Here is a 12,683-nt window from a genome sequence, read left to right as displayed (position 1 = left end):
TTTAAGTGATAAGTGTTAAAGTTTGCTAAAGAAAAAAAAAAGGTGGGCATACACAGCGTGTTGTTAGTGTGATATATTCCAAGTGCTTTGCAATAATACAGTACAGTGTATGATGATGAGTGTTGAAAAAAAAGCGCACCACCTATTCGAGACGTTACAAGCGTAAATAGTTAGAAATGAATGCATGCCACACGTGTTACGTTGACACGCTTCGTACGCGAATGTTGTTTTATAACTCAAGCACAAATACGGTGAAGTGAAAATTCAATTTATAACAAAAAAGAAAAGAATTAAATCCTTGAGCAACTGTAATGTGGTGAACAAGCGCGCACAATTGTTGGATAATGCTGTGCTGGCCGTGTGTGGTCGAATGCTATCGTCTGCAACGCGACCATCTGCGGTGTGCCTAGAATAATAGTGGTTGGTGCAGCGCTGATTGGGGGTTTGTGGTGGGTGCAGTTTGGGTCTCCGCCCAGTATTTACACAGCATGTCAAAAGCATCGTCCAACAGCGTGGACAAGGGCGGTGGTGGCGGCGACGGTGGTAGCGATGGAGGCGCCTTATCGTCCAAGGGACTGTCGTCGACCGGTTCGACGAAGAAGAGTGGCCGGAAAATTTCCCTACCCTGGTTTCGGCAGAGCAGCGTCCCCTCGCATGCGGCCCTCTCCCGGCAGCATACGATCGATTCGCCGGGATCGTTTCAATTCTTCCGCAAAGTAAGAACCCATCCAGTGAAGGTGGTACCAATGTTTATGCAATGAAATTGTTTTGTTTTGCTGTATTAAAAAAACAGTGTAGCTGCAACAGTTATGCAACAAGTCGCTTATCTCTTAATGTATCCCATTATTAACTTAACAAATAAACGCAACAATGAGGAATTTGCATACTTCTTCCGGTCGTACGATATTCCCCCCGGGGTAATGAACGAATTTTATCACGTAACAACAGCTCGTCATGAACTGTTATCTTAAAGACAGATGTGTTTGCATAATGACGTGCGTGTTGTTTGATGTCGTAATTGAGGTGTGCTGGTTCCTGTGTGAGACATTTAGCACACTCCCATCGGCATTTGTAACTGGGAACCGTCCGATTCTGGGGCTGGATGTGTCAGCCGAAATGTTGGAAATCCCCAGCAACAAACCATTCATTCTTCAATCCCTTGCAACCAACTGATGACTGATTGGTCGCTAACGTGTTGATCTTGCAATTTCTAAGCTGGCTCTCTGTTGTATAATAAGGGTGCATCCCTTTCCCCGTCCGGTGAGGCCACACTCCACCGTGTGGCTGATAATTATTACAATCGAATTACATCTTTCCAACCCTTCAACCCTTCGCCAATCGTATTTAACATGCATCTAATAATTGCATTACGGGGCCGCGACTGCATACAACCGGAGCGGAGGGAGTGGTACGCCCAACCGCCCGGATGGTAGCGCGCAACGCCTCGCGGAAACGTGTTGACAATTGATTAAACTTTGCACTCGCTTTACACAACACAACACTGCACACGCAAATTGAATCGCACCGTTTTCGCGCGACAATAACACGTAACTCCGGGGGATGGTGGCGAATTATTGGATGTTGGGCTTCGAATCTGTGCGTCCGCAACGCAGACGGAGGGGCAAATAAAAAAAAACCGTTCAGCTCACACAAAGCGAGCTTTCGCGCCGTTTTGCTGCACGTCGTACTGCCGGCACTAGCGGATCTCTTTGTGTGTGTGTGTTTGTACATAAGTAAATAAAAGAATAAAACAGCGCCATCATCATCCTCATCATCATCTCCATACCAGCACTGTATGGGGCGGAGGACTGCGAAATGAGAAGTGCCTTTCGCCGACCGATCGTATCACGGGATTACGGAAGCGTTATCAATTATAGTGAGGATTATAGCGCGGCAAACAGAACGGGAGTGTACCGCTTACACCGACCAGGGTGCCAGAGTGAAAGCGGGCAAGTTACACAACACAATTTGTTCTGGCTTTTCCCTCCATTCGGGCGGCGTGGCGTGCACTGATGGCGAGCTTTCTTTAGCACACTCCAACCGTGACTCGGCAAAAGGGATTTATTATTTTATTGTTTATCGTTTTCTTGCCTGGATTAAGGGGGTGGACCAGCAGTAGTGTTAAGCAGCACTGTACATGGAGTCACTACACTACACTACAGAGGAAAAAGAAGCTTCGCTGCATGCATTATTATGAGACGTTTCGAATCGGCGAATTTGAATCGATAATGCAACTTGGCTTTGGTGCAGCTTTTCTTCATTGGGAGGGGGAAAACTTTCCGGAAAATAAAATGGGCACGCGCGGTAATCAAATTAGAGCCGCCAGCAGTGTTGCTCCCCGTCTGCTGGCCTAGTGCCTAGTGGTGGAACGCTGAAATTGATCAAGACGTCAAATCGATACCATCGGGCACGGGTCTTCGTTTCCCCGTTCGATAAAGTTTTACCGAATTCGAATCGGTAATTGAGGTAAATTTTGCAACTACCGTTCTGTTCGGTGTAGTTCATTTTCCCGTGCTTCCGTTCGAACTTTTCCCAGAATGTCGTGGGAGATAATTCTATAGGGTTTGTTTGGTTGCAAAGGGAATAGTATGTCCCGACATTCGGAGAACGAGAACTGGGGTTCGGTACACACTAGAGATGGGTAATTTAATTTTATTTTAAAGGTTTACTACCGAGCCAAAGAGTTAGATTAAAGATTTGACTCTTTAAGTCACTTATAAAGATTTCAACTCTTTACAGTAAGTGCACGAGTGAGAGGGATTATTGCGACCTATAACTCACTATTTAACTCTGGATTTAACTCTTCACGGTGATCTTCAACTCACGATTTACATCTTGAGTTAATTCTTGGATGAGTTTACTCAGAATTTAAATCTTCAAGGATTTTCAATTCACGATCTACATCATGAGTTAATTCTTGGATGAGTCAACTCAGAATTTAACTCTTCCAGGATATTCAATTCACGATTTACATAATGAGTTAACTCTTGGATGAGTTAACTCAGGATTTAACTCTTTACCTACATCGGTGTAAATGTTTTAAATCGGTGTACGTGGGCTATTATGTTTAATACAGAGTTAACTCATGCTTTAAATCGTCAGTTGAAAATCCGTGAAGTGTTAAATCCTGTTTTAACTCCAATAGTTAACTCATGATTTGAACCGCGTGAATGCTTGCGAGTAGAAAGTCGTCGTGGAAAGTTACATCCTGAGTTAACTAATACAAGAGTTAACTCATGCTTTAAATCGTGAGTTGATATTCCGTGAAGAGTTAAATATTGAGTTAACTCATCCAAGAGTTAACTCATGATGTAAATCATGAGTTGAAGATTCGCGAAGAGTTAAATCATGCTTTAAATCGTGAGTTGAAATTCACCGTGAAGAGTTACATCCCGAGTTAATTAACTCAAGAGTAAACTCATGTTTTAAATCGTGAGTTAGAGGTGGCCATGAAGAGTTTAATCGGAGTTGTTTTCAATGATTTAATTATCTGTAAATCAATTCAATAGCATAGGAAATGTTATAAATGTTATTTTTGGAGATTAGAATCAACTCACTTTCTACAAAAGATTTAAAGCATTCATTCATTCTGAATCATGCTGCACATTACTAGCACACACACGATGTCGTATGATGGTTTTTACATTGTAGCAAAAGATAATTTCTTGTAGGGATTTACCCCATTGCATCACGGCAAATGGTCGTTTTTCTCCCCAAAAGTCCTCTAAAGAATCGCATGTTATGGCAGCATCATCGTTTGGGTAGCATGTCCAAAAAAAAAAAACCCCCGGTAATCTTTCTTATTACTCTGCCATTTGCCATCTTTTTGGGCAAAATCGGTTGTTCCGAAAGGGGAAGCTAACAGAACTGTAAATGCAGCCATAGTTCTTCAAGATTCTGTGGGTTCGTTGCTGGCGTGTAATGCTTGAGTTTTTTTTTGTTGTTGTTGCCATCAATCCAAGAGGAGATTGGTTAGCTGATCAAACGACAGCGTGCTTGTTGCCACACATCGTACCGAACGCATAGATATGTGCCCTGATGTGCTGCCCGAGTGTGCCATCACTTCAATTTGTTCGTTTCCGCCCGCTCGTCGTTAGGAGTTTACCGAGTTGTGGCTCTTTGAGCAAGATTTGCTTGCATTGCTTTGAGCAGAAGGGTGGCAGCACAGGCCAGGTACCCACACCCAGGGGATGTACTGATGCTTCCCGGACATGTGGAGTACTAATGGGGATAGTTCCCATCTATGATGTGGCTGTATGGGAAACATTTGCGCGACATTATTGTGCATGGCTTGCAATCATCTGCTTTTGCTCCTTCCAGTGAGTCGCCGCCGTCGTCGTCACCGGTGCCCGGTGATGTTCTTACGGTTTCCCCTCAGGGGCGAGCAGCAACAACATTCTTCTCAGCTTACCATATACTAAGCTCTCCCGTACCTTGAGACATTCCGTGCGCCTTGCTGCACGTATGTGGTATGGCCTGCAGGCGTTGGATGGTTTTGCTTCGTTCGCTTTACCGCATCCCAGGACATTAGTTTTCGGTGGAAAGAATTCCGACAAAATGGTCGGAATATGTGTGTGGGTGTGTGTGCGTGTGTTAAGTGTACGCAAACTGCGGGAATTTCTTCACACCGCCACACACATACACGCCGGTTTCATCGGCCAAGTTGGGATGTTCCAAAGCAGTTAGCTCCTTGGAGCGGATTATGCTTTAATGCTGCGGATTACATTTCTTTAATAGGATTAGCTTTTGTGTACGTATTAGTGCAGACAAAATGTATGCTTAATTGTGCAATTCGTTTTCGATTGTTTTCCCCGCTGATGGGTGGTGGACGTGGTTTTCTTTGCGAAAGTAATTAAATTGCAACAGTAGTGGAGAAAATATAAATTGTATCCCGATGGTGTGTTTGGTTCCGGCTTCCGGATCTGGACTTGATTTTTTGAATGGGAAACACATCATCGGAGCTGCCAGTAACCACAATAACTGGCAGTAGAATTTCATTCAACCGGACCCATTCAGCCAGCAGATACCCGAACCACACAACCGCACTCGTTACTATGCTTTTAAAGAAATTAAATGTTTCGCTTTTGTGGTATGTCTTTTTCATCGTACAGCATGCGCGCGCGCGCCCACGCTGTCATTATTTACCATATGGTTCATCATGCTACTATTGATAGGTCTCCAGTATCCGATGGTGTTCGTTTATTTGTTCATCGGTTGCGGGTACGATATTGGTTGTCGTTGGATTCAGAGCTTTCCGCAGACGTGCCCTACTGCTACCATGGTAAGCATCGCGGTCCGTACTGTCCTTTTCGTTCGCTTGCGCCCTACGAGTCGCGCAATCGATGGTGGTTATAATTACGTCAAACGGATATGCATCGTTAGTTAATCGCATTAGTAAAGAACCTAAAATAAATAGCTTCTTTTTTCCCGTGTCCCCTCGATGATGATGGGAGGACCTCCTCCCTACTACTCCTTCATCTGGCGAGTAACAGGAAGCGGTAGATATTTATGAGGCTACGCCTCTCACCGTTCTATCGATCGACATCCGGGGTGTTCGTACGCGAACCTGGCCTTCACAACCTGTGTGGTTGCTTTTTTCTTGTTATTTCAAGGATATTGATAGAATTATAACCTTCCTCGGAAACCTTCGAAAATACACAACCGTTAATGGGGGGGCCCCTCCCCCCATGGACCCATGGACTTCAGGACCATCCTAATGTTGATCATTCACTGATGTGGCATCGCCATCGCTGATCTATTTCAAGTGTATTATCATCACCGCCGCACCGCGCATACACCTTCCTGGTGAATTTTGACATCATTTCGTTCATTGACAAAATGAAACATCTATAAATATGATAAATTACTTTGGACGAGAGAAAACCGTACGGGCCCGAACCGATCGCTATTCTTCCCGGCGCCCAATCCTGCCGGAACCGGTGAAGGTGGGCGCACTTGCCAGTTATTCCAGGCAAGGTTCTTTGGTGGAAGAGAAATTATATTAACGCTCAATGAGTGAGGGTGAGGGTGGTTGAGAAAGTCCAGCAAATAATAGCATGACAATGATGATAAACTGGTTGTTTCGGCTCGTTACAGTAGCGGGTTCCCTGTCCGCATTGGAAGAACATTGCTGTTATGTTAATGGGGTCTAGTTTACAGGTACATTAAATTTCCAATTACACTACAAATCAAATGGCCGTGTAATGTGGTGTGGTATAATGTTTTGATTACAAATGTCGTTCACTTTTGATGACAAATCACGAATAGTACAGGGTGTTCACTAGGTGCGGCTTTGCACCGTCAGGTAGGCGTCATTATGTTTGCTCCATTGTCATATTCTGTTCGGATAGTGGGGCAGATCATACTTTAAGTTAGAAAGCACAAGCTTTTAGTCTGTTTCAGTCAAATAAAACCAGACTGTATCATTATGTACAATTTGGTAAAGGACACAGCATTCTGACATTAAGAATTACATAATTCCGGGATCATCTCTGCGGAACTACCATTGGAGAAAAATTGATTTAAGTTTAAAAATTTAACTTTCAATTCAATTCTAAATTCAATCGGAACAATATGTTAGTCTGATTATTAAAATAATCCTTTTTCACTTGTTTTTGTTAAACATTTTTGTTTAAATTTTTCACGCACCGGAAACATGTCCGAACCTGGTTCAGATCAGCTACCAAAGTTCTTTGCTTTGACATTTGTCGAGCTTCGGTTAGCTGCTTTCATTAGGAAACCAATCTAATCCTTTTTTCCTAGGCGTAACTTGGCTTTTCATTTGTATGGTGAGCTGAAAGCGGATAAGCTTGGAAACGTCAACAAACGCATACTAAAAAACTGGCTTAGAGTATGATTCCGGCCTCATTTCACATCCCAAAATCGTCCGGGAAGGTTTGGGGGGAAGAATCTTCTAACCCAGGGAACCCCATGGAAGGGTCTCCATACGCGGACACTTCCCTTGGTATTCTTTGGAAATTCAACACCAAATTCAACGCGGCGTACATTTACACTTAGTGTTTGATGTAGGTTGTTGCCACTCAAGCCTTCGAAACCTCTGCGGAGCATGAGCACTGCATGTTCCCGCCGGACGGTGTAGCATAATTTACGGGAATCTGATCCAAACCTGGTCTCTATCGATTTAACCGACATTTTGAACACAACTTTGTGAGCTTCCCAGGTTTAAATCCTATCAAGTTTTGTGTTGGTTCTGTATGATGTCGATTCTCAACGAATACAAGGACATCGATTTGGACCCCGTTCAAGACGTTATTTTTCAAATCTAGAATAAAATTCCTATTCCCTGTCCGCTTGCTTCTGGCTCCAGCAACATGGAAAGCTCGTGAAGTAATACGAATTACTGTTTGGTTTTTCACAAGATATGTAGTTTATATTCTACCTTTACATAACCTTTAATAGCTAAAGCCAAAAACAAAAAAATATTAACTGTTTTTTTTTTATTATATTTTGAAATTCTCTTCGAACTTATTGAACACCCTGTACATAAATGTGCTGGTACATGGTACTGGCGCGTGATCCTTACCATACTGGTGTTTGTTTCAGTCATTCCGTCACTGGTCGCCAGTTGAATGTTCGCATAATGTACCCGGTTCCAGCCGTCAATCGATAGCAGTCCAACAATAGCAATCGATTATTTTTCGATGTGTAATGTCTTTCCAGGACTCCAGGGAAAATACTTCCACCGGTGTACGCACAATGTTTCGCTGTACCAATTCTAATCGTCATGATATTCTCCGCCGCTTTACCTCCTATGCTTCGCTGTGCTCGTGTGTGTGGATAACTACTAATACATTTTTCTTTCATTGCTTCTCCCTTCTCTTCATCCAGGGCGGACTAGCGGAGATGACATGGGTCATAGCGGACCATACGGCAACACCGGGCTCGTCCGAGCTGAGCGTCAGCAAAGGTCAGCAGGTCGAAATTGTCGACATGCACTGTTCGGGCGCACCCGATTTCTGCCTGGTGCGTCTGTCGATCAATGCGTCCGACAGCCAGGAGGGACTGGTACCGGTGACCGTCCTCAAACCGTTGCCATCCTCCCATAGCAAATTGAACAATAAACAGCGCGACACGGACACCCTGGGTGGTAAGTGTTTCCCCGCACAGGACTGAACCGGCCGCTTACCGCCAGGAGGGTTATCCCTTTGTATCCCATCCGCCGTGGGAGCATTTGACTCTCGATCCGGCCCTGTTGGTCACGAATATGCCTCTCCTTGTTTGTTTTTTTTTCGCTTCCAGTGAAATGAGTAGGGAACACCCGGAAGTGGGCTGACGATTAATTGGTCACGATACCAAACGGGGTGCCCGGTAATGGCTAATGGTTTTGGGCACGTTTGCGGCCACACAATTTCATTACGGTCGATTCCGGTGCAATCGAATCAGCATCGTACCCGGTACCGTTCCCAGGCACATGTTCATGTTTCTTCGACCATATCTCCTGGGAGGTGAACGAAACTACGCACACACACACACACACGACCAGCCGCCCAGAAGTGCGTGATGAGGTGGCACATCTGGCCGGAAATTGACTCCTGATAACCGGTCCCGCTTCTCCGGCGGATATCGATGCAATGACGCTTTGCGGTTGAATCACCATCCTCTTGCTCACCCGGTCGATGCGATGATGTGCCCCATCCCCCATGGGACGGCACGCTACACTGCTGCGCACCCCAAGATTGATGACCGATGCGTTTGATGGTTTCACTTTTCGCACTATCGCCCACGCACACCGAACCCGTCGACATTATTGGTCCACAATAGAGCCACCGGAAACACCAGACGCTTTTGTGCGCGCGGGATCATGCCCACCGATCTTCGACCACCAGGTGCCACTTCCATTCCGAATGGTCTTTACCGCACAACGGCTTTGGTGCGACGGCCCGCAATAAAGAATGGAGCCACCCTTCCTGCGTGGGATATCACGTTTGGTGGGAATATTTATTTATCCCCCCGGTCAAAGTGCGCAACGCCGACGGCGAATATCCGTGGTGTGTGGGTGCCGGGTTAAAGGTTAGCCACTGGGGTAGATCGGCGTTGGCCTTTTAATTGAATTACCTTTCTTCGGGGTCGGTACGAGAACGGTAACAAACCGAGCGTACGCACGTTTACGCTTGCCGACCGGATGCGCTTTTGGATGAAGAGGAAGTTGGAAGATTTCGATCTCGTTCTTTTTCTATCGATAAAGCGCTATCTAAATAAACCATTTAGGATTCGCCGGGCAAATTGTTCCACATGCGAAGCGAACTGGCCACGGAAATTTGGTGGAAATTTTTTGGTATCGTTTGGCGGAGCTTTGATTTCCTACCATCACGCGACGGAGCGAAGTTTATATTTGAGCAATTATTGTGTTGAATTAAGTTTAATTGAATGTTGTCATTGTTGCTGAATTGGACGGTCAAGGAGCAAATACAAAACCATAACATTCCTCTGGAAGGCAGTGCGAGTGCGAGACTTGATGGATTTCTGGCCAGCGGCAATAGATTGATTGTGCTCGGCGTCGTTGGCGCACGGTGTCGTACCCACCGCGAGCAGGTCAAACGTGTGAGAACATCAAAACGCATCTACGGGTACGGGGAACCGTTTGCGATGAAGCGACCAATGTGTTGCGAGTCATTTAACGAGATTACATGCCAATTTGCAGTTGCCCTTCGCGGAAGGAAGCGTCTTGGGTTCTGGTTTTTGTTGCACTCACGCTCACACTCCGTCTCCGCTCGCTATCTGATACGTTAGCCCCGTTAGCCATTGCCCAATGGCAATGCGCCGGCGGCTGGTGCTTAATTGTTTGGAGGTTATGGTGCCGGCATTCGTTTGCGCCAAGCACGCCGAACGGCAATTATCTAGCTAAGGTTGATTTTAGTAAGCCGGTCCGGGGCCTTAGCTGTTGCGATTGGAGATGATTGAGTTAAACGATCCGGTGCTCGCTCTGCAGCATTCCAGATGGTTCCAGTACGTATGTATAGTCCTAACGTTCCGTCAAACAAGCTTTAATGGATGGGTAATGCTGTGACCTGAGTTATTTACGATAGTCGCCATGCTGGCAATGGATCTTGATTCTTGACCCTCCGAGCATATCAATCACTGCGTGGGACAAAGATGAGTGCAAAATGTGCGATTAATGACGTGTTTATTCGCGATTTGTCCCCTGATGTTAGTCGCGAAATCACACGTGTGACGCTAATACAATGCTTCGCATTCATCGCACCAACGATGTCATCATCCACGATGGGGTGCTGTAATGAGATGATCCGAGTCGATTTATCTATACCTTTGGCTTGGCGTACCTAAACGATTGGATAAGAACTTTAAAGTTATACATTTCTTCTATTTTTAATGCACGTCACATACCTCTCGCGGGTAACTGGACTAGTCTAGCGCGTGCCGCAAAATGGGATAAATCATCGATAGTTTGACTTGTGGCACGGAGTTATTTTCAATGCGTGTCTCGAGACACGGTCATCACCCATGTACCGTACGCACACACACATACGCACACATTTTCCACTGTGGCCCAGCAAAGAACCCCCCCCCCCCCCCCTTCCCCTCCCCCTCGGTCATGGAAAGGGGAAAACTCCCGCGCAAAACCCCAACAAAATGAAGAAAGAGTTAAATAAAAACAGCAAATTGACGGGTCGCGTGCAAAATGCCGAAGAATGGTGAACCGATCTCGGTGCGTTCCAAAAATAAGTTTGTCCGATGTATGCTTTATGCTCGCATTATGCGTCATTTACCGGTTTTCGGTAGTGGAGCACCAGCCGGAGCGACGCTTGTGTGTGGATGTACGAACCGCAAAGGACACGGCTAAATGAGCCTGCCGCTGGCTGGACCATTTTGAAGGGCCCCGAGTGTGTTCAGTGCTGTGCTTTGATGTCCTGCGATAACTGAATCAATGCTGTCCCCTGTCGATCGATCGCTTCGATTCTGTACTGGGCCGGAAAATGGTGCCTCCGCCAGTTTGCTGATCCGATCTCGATGGTCGGCTATTGATCCGTTCGCTATGTCTCCGGGGTGACGTCGGTTTCGTTCAGCATAAAACTCAAGCACCCCGTGTTAACTAGGTCAGTTGTGCTAATGGTAATTATTTCGGTCGAATAGATTCAGCACAGCCAACAACTCCGTCCCTTGACGAGTCTTTTACAGCTGAAGTTTTTCTTTAATGTTTGCAACATCGCACTGACTTTCATGGCTTTACCATTCCGGTTCATCTTCAAACGATTTGTTCCTTAGGGTGACTAATTGATTTGCGACAGACCAGCACTGCGAAATGATAGATTTTTTATCATCCGTTATGTTGAGCTAGTGGTTAAAATATTTAGAAAACATAATTTATCTTGTTGAAAACATTATAATATAAATATCAATCCGATTGAAGTACAAACAGTCATATTCCCACAACGTTACGGCGGTTAATGTTCACCGGTACGGAAGGATATTTAGCTCCCAAAATAGGCACTCTAAATTAAATCTTCTCCATAAATGGAACCGACTGCCCCATCTACGTGGAGGCTATCGTGTGTGTCTTTTGAAAGAATGCTCACAAACCATCCATTCGAATAGGTGTCCGAAGCAATTATGTACAGCAGTTGATCAAGGTTGAGCCCTGTTGAGCCCATCGCCGGTGACATGAAATTCTCATCTTGTGGTGTGGCAAAGCCACTGGACAAACGAATCTGGACGTGCACAAATGTAGCTGATCGCACTACAATTGCCCACTTCGGAACGCGGCTCACTTCTCGTCGATTCTCGCCTCGTTTGTCACTTGGCTCACCGTTCCCCGCCGCAAGGAGGAGGTTGCGGGGAAGGTTGCATTTTCTAATCCCTCCCGAGTAAACATAGGAAACTTCCTGTCGAACGCCGGGAGGTGTAGAACGCGACGCGAAGCCGGAGGTGGGGACGGTGGGAAGATGGAGCGAAGCAAACAAACGGCACTCCCTCTACACACTCGGCAAATGGAAATGGGAATGATAAATTGCATTTGATTTCAAACGAAAGACCGACCCGTCCGTTTGCCGCGTGCCGATTCGCGCTTCGACCTCCACCCCCCCTCCCCCCTCCCACCAGTGCTGTGTGGTGTCTATCCTTGTAATAATTTCGAATGACAGCCAATTGGTCGGCCAATGGGAAAAAAGATGCAAAATGCAGCGGAGGCGACACACCGGCAACAATCGTGAGTTTGTATTGGCAGACGACCATCGGGAAGTGCTCCGTGGCCATTTGTTTTCCTGCATTTCCTTCGCGCAAGTGCGTTTAACGCTGTGTGTGGAGTCTCACTTGCATGTGGAAGGCAATAATTTTTAATGACTTTTTAAAAATAGAGCTGCCATCAAATCGGCGATCCCGGTATTGGCAGGGAGGGAAGGCGCTTCGTGCCGTTGTTCGCTGTCCGTAGACAGGAAGTGGATGGTTTGCTTTTTTTTTTGTGCAAATGAACATTACTAATAGACCATCGAGTGTGCTCCGAACGGATCCAACGGAAGGCGTCGGTGGTTATTATGCCAGCTGGGACATCATATTTCGAAATAAATGATGAGCTTTCTGTAATGTTCGGTTGCTTGGTGGTGACGGTCAATAACGCATTAAATGATGAACTGGTCGGATGTCGGTAGGGATGCATTCCGATTGACCCAGATTTCCATTGCTTTCGACAAACCCACCCATTCCCGGAC

At 45.8% G+C, this 12,683-nt stretch overlaps 1 protein-coding gene across 1 annotated transcript in view; it reads left to right on the top strand.

The window, feature by feature from the left end:
• LOC128715655 (kalirin) overlaps positions 1-12,683 on the top strand; it is a 56,037-nt gene that overhangs the window by 28,495 nt on the left and 14,859 nt on the right. The window contains exon 6 of the mRNA XM_053810564.1: positions 7,849-8,107. Within this exon, the coding sequence (XP_053666539.1) occupies positions 7,849-8,107 (259 nt within the window). The remainder of the gene's footprint in view (positions 1-7,848; positions 8,108-12,683) is intronic.

Source organism: Anopheles marshallii, chromosome 3 (assembly GCF_943734725.1).
Source record: "Anopheles marshallii chromosome 3, idAnoMarsDA_429_01, whole genome shotgun sequence".
Lineage (NCBI taxonomy): Eukaryota > Metazoa > Arthropoda > Insecta > Diptera > Culicidae > Anopheles > Anopheles marshallii.
This window is presented reverse-complemented; position numbering and strand designations above follow the sequence as displayed.